Genomic DNA, 9,408 nt, shown 5'->3' with positions numbered 1-9,408 from the left:
AACCTTGAAGCTGACTAAGTTTAACTTGTAAAGTCCTTAAAAGGTGTGCCATGTAGACAAACTAAACTCTCTTTTTCATGACTAGACAACCAAACTGACCATAAAGGACAACAATTTCATACTCTTTATACCCTTCCAGCTTTCCAGCAATAAACAAGCTGTTCTCAGGGAAAATAGAGGTCCCCAGAACACGGACCTCTATTTTCCCTGAGAACAGGGATTATTCAGTTATGGAAACAATAATAGTAATATTACCTCATTAATATTAACATAATTATTATAATTAATAAGGACCCTTATTAAAGATTCAAAGGACCATGTACAAAATCCTGGGAAAAATTTGCCTAGTATTTGCTGGCGATATTGTATTCAAAAAGCATTTTATTGAAAAGACTATTTACATCAAAACCAAAATCACAGTCAATGGTGACCATAGAATACAATGACAATATTGCTCCCATCATCAACATTTAACAGCTCTTACATCCACCAGGCATCCTCCCTCTTATCCAATGCAGGGCCGTGTGGAGCTTGACAGGGCCACTGCAAAACATAATAATTCTACTATATTTGAATTGACTGCCACATTTGTATGTGTGGGGGCGTATAATTGCAAGTATTAACACTTGCACTGCTGCATAATCAATCAAAACTACAGAGTCTGCTATCTCAGTGGGTATCCAGTGTGATGTAGGGAGAAGAGGATGTGTAGATCCTGCCAAGCCTTCATAAACAGTGAAGTAGGAACCTGAACAAATGCTGCCACACTGCATCATACAATTATTAAATCCATTCATTCATATATGATCATACATTTTACCCATTCAATCCTGATGGGACGCAATCATCCCTTTGTACCGAATTATCCCATTTAATCGTTAAATAGACGATCCCCGTCCCTCTGTCCATCCATTAAGTCACTATCCCTTTTTCCAGCAATGACAGTTTGATAATGAGCTCCTGTAAAATCAACGTAAAGGCCCCTGTTGCTCCTCCCATTGACCCTATGGGAGGTGTGTATGTTCCTGTGTGTTTTTTATGTTTGAAAGCAAGAGAGGAGAATGAGGATTGTCCATGTGTGCTATGAGGAAATGTGTAATTAATGCTGTGTGTCTGAGTGTATGCATATTCCAGGTCTAGTCCATCTTCAGGCTCCGGTAGATGTAGCGAATAAATGCCAGGGAGGCCCAGAAAGAGACGCTGCCCAGCATCAGCGTGAACACCATCGCCGTGAGCAGAGAGTAGCCGAAGAACTCCGTGCTCTGCACCAGGCCGCTCATAGAGGACCGGTTCCGGTAGTAGAAAACAGAGTAAACGAAGATGAAGAGGCCTGTGGAGCCCGTGCTGAGCACGCTTCGCCACCACCACCTGTAGTCCTCACCAGACAGCAGGAAGTAGGTGAGGGCCACAGAGATGCAGGCACCCACTGAGAGGAGGATGGCGAAGACGCACAGCAGGATGCCGTAGAGGGTGTAGTGCTCTCTGCCCCACACGGTGGCAAAGATGTAGTAGAGCTCCACTGAGATAGCACTGAGAGAGCAGATTGAAAGAAAGGGGAGACATGAGTGACGTTGTAGCAGTCCTACTTGACATAAAACTAAAACCCTCTGCTGGGATACCCTTTTAGTTTCTACCAAAAAGTCTAATTTCACAGTGAAACCTCAAACTGTAGCCCTGTATCTCCCTGTGTCACAGCTAGATTCAGCTCACCTGAATGGCAGGAAGCCGCCGATGGCCATGTGCACAGCTGTGTGTTTGTACCACGGCTGTGTGGGGATCTGCCGGGCGATGTTGCGAGTGCGGCAGGGAGCCTGGAAGCTACCGGCTCGGTTCTTTCCCACGATGCCACCGATGACGGTGAGAGGGAATCCCACCAGCACCCAGGCACCCAGCAGGAGGAGCACAGTGGTGGCTGGCAGTGCCTGGGTGGAGCCGCTCCACCAGTGGATGGAGTTCACTACGCTCCATGTGAGGAACAGAGGAGCTGTGAATAAAAGGACAACCATTGTCTTTGAGTCACTCCAGATAATTCATTGAGAAATTCTGCTTCGGAGTACTGCTAAAAATGGACCTATTATACTAATGTTTATAATGATGAAAATATAATGAGATAAGGCTGCTTAATTACTTAAGAAGACCAGGAAGTTTTATGTGCCAGAAGGCATATTTTCTTTCACACAACTTCCTGAACATAACAAAGTACTGCTGCAAGTGTGAACGATGGAATACATTATAGATGCATGAATAAATCATCAACTGAACAGACTGGCATTGTTACCTCGTACATGACAGTAATAGAAGCTGAAGTAATAGTGCTCTTTACCCAGCTCTAAGAACAAACGTGTAGTGATCCCAGAAACTTCTTGTCAGACCTACCGGAGAAGAGCGACGAGGTGAGGATGATGTTCCACACCCAGCGCTGGCCGTTAATCTGTGTGTAGAAGCTGCAGGACACGTAGCCTGACACGCAGCTGGTCAGAGCGTACAGGACGATAGCCGCAGAGTTGATGGCGCCGTGGCGGTGCACGTTAAACATTCCGAGCAACGCCATGAGGATGATAGCTACCATGAAGAAGAGACATTAGAGTAATGAGACTCCTACATCTGAGCTCTGTGTCTTTATACTATTATTAGGTTACTAGTTGTTGTGTCACTCCTATTTTCAGTACAAAGATGGCTGCTACAGAACAGTACAGTATAGTCAATTATACTTGATAAATTTGAGATCAACACTCACCCGTTGCGAGGGTAAGGAACTGAGCCCCCACTCCCAACACAGCACACAGCAAGCTTTTGTAAGGGGGAAACCTGAAGACGTCGGTGTGTATGATCTTCCAGCCGTTGTCTCCCTGGTCCAGATCGTCACAGCCGCCCTCCTCCTCCACGTTGTACCTGAAGGCGAGGGAGAATGGCTTTCAACAAGGATGTTATGAAGTAGCAGATGAGGGAAGTTGTTGTAATTTGTCACAAGAAAAAGAGTGCTCAAAGAAACAACAACAGTCCAAAAACATCTGATTATGTACAACAGAGAATATAGAAAATGACTTATCTTTAAAGGCACATTAGTTCAGACCTTTTAAACTGAAGTAAGGCAAAACTTTAGTATATATGGCCTGAATGCACCTAGTTTAAACAGACATTGCAATTAGGGCTTTTTTACTTTTGATCAATCAATTTACTTTCTTTGCAACTAATCAATGGATTGTTTAGTCTATAAATTGTTAAAACATGGTGAAAAATGTCCCTTTAAAACATTCAATTACTGAAAATCAAATTAAAATGTTATAAAACTGAGAAAAGCAGCAAATCCTAACATTACGAAGCTGGATGCAGCAGGTGACTGGCACTTCTGCTGTCATAAATGCCAACAACAATTGCCCGGTTTTCTGTAGATTTATTTGCTGTTGGCTGGCTAATCTTGCATTACACTGTCAAACAAATAAAAGTTCTTATAGCTACATTTAAGAGATTTTACAACCTTGACAACCTCTGTTTTTATCCCTGAGACTTATTTATTACCCAGAAGGCTGCTGGTGGGTAAGATTTAAATATATCAAGATGGATGAAGCGTCTCCACTTTCTCCCACTATACAAAAATGAAACCAACATATCCTGGATATGAGTGCTGCCACACTGCACCGGTGATGTAATTCGGAGCCAAATTTGGAGTCTGCACTGAAGTAACTGGGTGTTGCAGTCAGACATATCGAGTTCCATCCCATACAGCCCGGTCAATCGTGAGCCAGGATTATTCGTCAATCATGATGCCTCACCCCGTTTACAGCATCAAATATCTGATTAAAACCAAACTCATCAGAAAGATTAGCACTAGGGGCTGAAATGTCGTCCATCTGTATACGTGCCAACGGTTGTACTGATGTAGACCTGAAGTCTTTCTCAGCCTTTCATATAAAGACTGAAACTATTATGAAAGTTCAAGGGTCCAATTCACTGGCCCAGGAAAAAAAACATTTGAGCTTATTCGCTGACCAACCTTGCAAAGTCATTTTTAAGGACCCGCATGAGGATGATGATGACGAAGCCCAACAGCAGCACCACCAGCACCAGTGAGTTGATGATGGACAGCCAGTGGATCTCCAGTGTTTTGGGGAAGAAGGAGTAGTCTCTGAGGCGCTCGGCTCTCCTGGAGTGAGTCAGGGAGGACTCGAACCAGCGTACGCTGTAGGTGTGAGTGACTGTCAGGCTGCCCCCACCCACCCCGACTCCACCCACCGCTGCACCCGCCCCTTCCTCCAGGGGAACGGGTTTGACGTCTTTAACCGAGACATTGGCGAAAATCACTGAGTTGCCATTGTACTCGATGTTGAAGTCTAGGTGAGTCCACAAACCCACCTGTTGGAGGTGAGAGAGGGTGGCAAGGACAGATAAAAAAAGGAAAAAAAAGAAAGAGGAGGAGGTCAGGAAGGAGAAGAAAGACAGTGTGGTTCTGCTAAAACAGGAACTTTGCATAAAGATAAAATCTTTAAGAAACTTACAGTATTTCTCTGTTTCTATGTATCTTTGTCTCCCTCACACAATCCAATCTGCTCAATGTATCGACAAACCCTCAGGAGCACAAGAGGTTTACCTTGTGGCTGTGGGGCAGGAAGCCGCTCTCCTCTATGTATCCCACAAACCCCCAGATTGGTATGTCATCTAGGACAAATTCAAAGTAGAACAGCTCCTCGATGGCTTCACGAAGTTCATCCACCTGTCACACAAAATATGTCCACAATTATGTCTCATGTGTTTTAAAGGTGAAATATACAAGACTTTCGGTCTTAAACACGAAAAAATTCAATCAAGCAACCAACAGACAGTGAATAAATAACATTTCTGACATAAATGTGTTGTGTTGCTGAACTATCTACTGAAGTTAATACGCTAACCAGCTAGCCTCAGCCTGTCCCTTCTAGTAATACCACCGTGATCTCTAGCCAACGGCAGTTACATTAAGCAGCAGTTATCTGGTGATATGCCGACCCACATTTATTTGAAGTGACTCCGCTTTGACTATCGGCCAATTTTCACATGTTGCCCCTTGAAGGACAAAAGCTTGTGATATTTTGAGTTTATTAAATTTAACCAGTTGAGGAAATAACACATCTGTTTCATTTATCACTGAGCCCACTGTTGGTGCTCTTGCCCCAATTCAATGAAACATTTGTAACGAACTTCTCTGCTACATCCTCTTTCCTAGAATCCAAAACAGTGCTGACATGCAAACCGATAGCATCAGATCGTACTACGTATATTCAAATTTGGGAAGGCTGTCGGCACACTTTAGGAACTTTAAATATTCATATACACGTTTCAGTTTCATTATTTTTTGAGCAAGAGGGAAAATTTGCATTTTAATGCTATCAGATAAACTATTTATCTTAAACTAAAATAGACTGGCATATTCAAGATTGCAATTAGTGTAGTAATTGCAGGATTAAATTGAAAAAATTAAGCAAACAGTTGAAATCACCTTTGAGCCTTGTGTAATGAAACCCACCCCACGATGTGAGGAGAATACAAAGAAACACGTTCTATATATCCTGTTCTTGTGTCAATAAATACCTGTTTCTCAGAAAGTGTGAGCTGGCAGAGAGTTTTTTTCTCCACGTTCTCTCTGAAACGGATGTGATACAACGACTCGGCCATCCTGTCACCGTCCAACACCTCTCCCAAACTCAAGGACTTGTGATGCACCTGAAGGAGAAGGTGTTATAATATCGGTAACAGTGTGTTAAAAAAAACAAGCAGCACAGAGTATTATTCAGTCATAATTCTGGGAACAAAGCAGCACACACAGCCATGAGGTAGTAAATATCAGGCACATCAACACAGCTGGCTATAATCACACTCCATCACTGCATGCCTGGTGTTTAAAGGTAGCATATCCCATTAAAGCTACTGCTGTAAGTGTGGGTCTCACTGCCACTAACGTAATCACATTTCCAATAATGGCTTTTCTTTATAGCCAGGAGTCAGGAATTAAAGCTTAAATAAAGGGACAAAACTTATTAGCTTTCACTGGCAGGTGTAATCTCACATCAGCAAAACAGGGACATTGTTATTGCCAAATATCACCCATTTCTCAAAATGTTTTATGTTCCTTTTAAATTCTGAATTCATCAAAATGTGTTGTTAGATTCTGTGACAATCCAGCCAAGTCCTCTTCCCTTAAGTCCTAAATAAAACCTCTCTGAATGCTTCAACCTGCTCACGTGGTTATACATGGACACAGGATTAAATGCCTACTGAGAGCCACTTCATACGACCATGTTTTAAAATGAGCTTATATGAAACCATTATAAATGTATGGCCCAATGAGGACACATTACATTTCAGATAAAGGCATTTTTTACAAGAAATGTTGAGACTTATGCGTGATCCTTATAGTAGCATGACAAAATGATCTCCAGTTCCCTCAGTGAAATACAGCAGCCCCTTAACACACAGCAAAACCGGACAAAGACTGACCTTCTCTGGCCTGCAAACAGGCAGGGTGTAGTAGTGATACGTCTCCTGGGGGTTATGATAAGGGCCCACTTTGTTGACATAGAGAGTCACGTTGTCCCCCTGCTTGTAGCCCACCGTCCAGCCTGAGAACAAGCACAGGATCAAGACGCAGTGCAGGCCCATCGTCCTCTGGCAGCCACCTGGCAGGTGTCCTATTCCACACTGCATAACCCCTGTGGGTGAGACAGACAGTTCATCGGATCAAGAGGGACAGGTTTGATTTAAACTGGACTAGCCTGTCCTGACGCTTACAGCCTGCCTCTCATTTCAAGCCAGGAAAGGAGCTGATGTCCATGTCATTTAGACTAGAAATGTGATGATTTATATGTCAAGAGAAAAAAAGAAAATGGAGAATTTTATGCAAAGTCATTCCCTCAACAAACACAGCAGAAAACACTCACTCACACTAACACAGAACTGCGAGACACTGTGTGACCAACATGAATTACAATGTATTACATCATTTTCATCAGCCCTTTTTTGGAGCTTTTTGAGCTGTCAATTTTTATCTGTCTGTTCTGAGTTTGTCAGAATGATATGATGTGCACATCTTGCTCACAGATGTTATTCTTTGAGTCTTTCATTATTAAACTGTCTAGAATTCCTGAGTATGAGTTCACTTTTCAAAATTAATTTGAAACATATTTTGTGCACCGTGTGCTATACTTGCATCCTAGTATGCTAATGCTAATATGCATTAAGACCAGGACAGGAAGGCTCTACAGCGGGTGATTAAAACCACCCATCATCGGTACCCATCTACCATGGCCACAACGATAAAGTTGAGGTGAGATGTCTCTGGGAAGGACACTAAAAGACAACACCCATCAGCCTTGTTCTGTAAATCGATAATACAGGAATCATTTATCTCGTATTTCGAAATTGTGAAATTATGATGCTACGGTGCAGGCAATAAGGCATTTTGTAACAGCAATATCCTGTGCAATATGACATTTATTTTTGGCCACTTTTGTTTCACAATTTTTAGGCAGGCAGATAAAACTATTCAAATCATGATGATGTGACATTTGTTGAGGTCGTATCCATAGTCAGCATTTCACTTCTATCAGCCACACTGCTCAAATGTCCCAGCAGTGCAGACTGTGTGAGTTGTCTGCATGTTGCAGTTTTAGGAGTGGTGGGAATCACAAAGTAACTCACGATACAATACAGTTGTACACAATAACGATAGATTCATGATGCAGTGGTTCTGCGATACATTTTCGAGTCAATCATCTAACCTCACCGAAAAAAAACAGATACCCCTAAAGAAAAATGTCATTTATTCACTCCATTGTGGTGTCAGTTTAACAGAATTTGACATGAACTCAGATATAACAATGTATTAAAATGTGCGTAGTCTTAGCTCCCTTCCTCACTCACACTGACTGCAACTTGTTCATGTCCATATGTGCCTTTATTGTCTAACCTCCACACATTAGGAAAAACACTAAACCTGCCAGAAAGCAGAAAGAGCAATGGCTTACTACATTCTTTTCAATCTGTGTAATAGAGTTTACAGACGTTTACACCACAAAAAGTTAAGAAGTAGTGAATCTAGTGAGTCAAACTGTGATATCTGGTGCCAGCGTATCGATAAATGTATCATAAGAGGAAGCCATGCAGTACTATACATACGGTATTTTAGCTTTTGGATATTTTGTCCCACCCCAAGTTCTAAATCAATGAAAACTTAGTGGACACTTTCTATTCTGTGTTGTGCATCGCCGTGTTGATTGTCAGCTTTACCCTTGGAGAAAAGCCTGAATGCTGTGATGACAGCAGAGATCAGTTTTAGTCGGACCGACCCTGAAGGACAGTGTATGTGCTTGATAAATAGTGGGCATATGTTTAACTCACTGAACTATGGATTTAGCTGGTTTATGGTGGGGCTGGTCTCAAGAAACTTCAGTTGTCCATAATCTTCTGTCAAACTGCCTCCTGCCATGTCTCAGAGCATCACAGCTGCAGGTGTGGACCTTCTGAACTTTTTAGAGCCAAGACAGCAATAAAAAAACCTTCATATGGTTGTTTTAATTTTTTTGTGTGTTTAACAAATGGGAGCCAACGCATGAATGCTTTAATAAACGCTTTGTAACGTCTATTGATAGCTGAAATAGAAATTTTGAAGCAAAGTTAGGTATCAAAGTGCCATGAAACGCAGGGCACATCCCATTCATCTTACAGATACTGTGTAAAGAAACGTAACTATAACAAGGGGCTGAATGTATGATTCTTGTAAAATAATCTACATCATCTTCAAGATTTGTGTTTTATTCGAAATGGCCACAATGCGATGACAGCAGATTGCTACAGACAAGAAGTTGGCAAACCATACATACCCATACCAGTCTCACTCGCTGCTGTGTCACTTCAGTCCCGATGCTGCAGATCCAACAAAACCTGTCTGTCCGCCGGATTCCACGGACTTCAGGCCCTGGCAGTGTCCTCTCCGCTCCGGTATGCGCCGAGACTGGATCCTCAATGTAAAGATTTACAGCTAAACATCGTGGAAACCCTCGACGCAATGTCACAACGTATTATGCATTCATTGCGTTCATATCCGGGTACACCAAGTACTTTCATTGACACATGAGACAGTGTAGAAGAGGGGATCCGACTCCACGTCACCTTAAAAAATAAAAATAACGACGACTCGGTTGAGTTTTCCGGAGTGGGCGGAGATAGTAAAGCCCAAAGGCTCGGGCGTTATTTACAGCCAGTAGTACACCCCCCACTCACAAGACATTTGATGTTGAAGTGGTTTGTTTTCGTGCTTTAACGCCGCCGAAAACCGACATTTAGTCCGTTTTAGCTCCTACCTGAGCGACACTATTATTTTGCTTCACTGACCGGATTTCCTTCAACCTCAACGAACCAATCGAATGCCCTCCCAGT

At 42.5% G+C, this 9,408-nt stretch overlaps 1 protein-coding gene across 3 annotated transcripts; it reads right to left on the bottom strand.

Annotated features, from left to right (window-relative positions):
• Positions 1–363: 363 nt before the first annotated feature.
• On the bottom strand, positions 364–9,402 carry tm9sf1 (transmembrane 9 superfamily member 1). 3 transcript variants are annotated; one of them, XM_030398771.1, is made up of 10 exons: positions 8,853–9,402; positions 8,371–8,497; positions 6,472–6,683; positions 5,566–5,697; positions 4,589–4,711; positions 3,995–4,353; positions 2,738–2,892; positions 2,377–2,562; positions 1,711–1,984; positions 364–1,530 (listed from the first exon to the last, which is right to left on the bottom strand). In XM_030398771.1, exons 3-10 carry the CDS (start codon positions 6,676–6,678, stop codon positions 1,137–1,139), a joined length of 1,830 nt encoding a protein of 609 aa, XP_030254631.1. In that variant the 5' UTR covers positions 6,679–6,683; positions 8,371–8,497; positions 8,853–9,402; the 3' UTR covers positions 364–1,136. The 3 variants fall into 3 exon arrangements, with proteins under 3 accessions (XP_030254631.1, XP_030254629.1, XP_030254630.1); XM_030398769.1 differs by lacking the exon at positions 8,371–8,497; XM_030398770.1 differs by lacking the exon at positions 8,371–8,497 and having other exon boundaries at positions 8,859–9,402.
• Between the last annotated feature and the right edge of the window lie 6 nt (positions 9,403–9,408).

This window comes from Sparus aurata, chromosome 19 (genome assembly GCF_900880675.1).
Source record: "Sparus aurata chromosome 19, fSpaAur1.1, whole genome shotgun sequence".
Lineage (NCBI taxonomy): Eukaryota > Metazoa > Chordata > Actinopteri > Spariformes > Sparidae > Sparus > Sparus aurata.
The sequence above is the reverse complement of the archived record's forward strand: the minus strand, read 5'-3'. Positions and strand labels throughout refer to the sequence as shown.

Excerpts from the sequence above, each read along its gene's own strand:
- tm9sf1 (XM_030398769.1), bottom strand. Across the intron at positions 4,712-5,565 it reads TCACACTTTCTGAGAAACAG|GTGGATGAACTTCGTGAAGC; the intron begins GTATTTATTGAC and ends TTTGTGTGACAG. Across the intron at positions 1,985-2,376 it reads CACCTCGTCGCTCTTCTCCG|CTCCTCTGTTCCTCACATGG; the intron begins GTAGGTCTGACA and ends TTTTATTCACAG.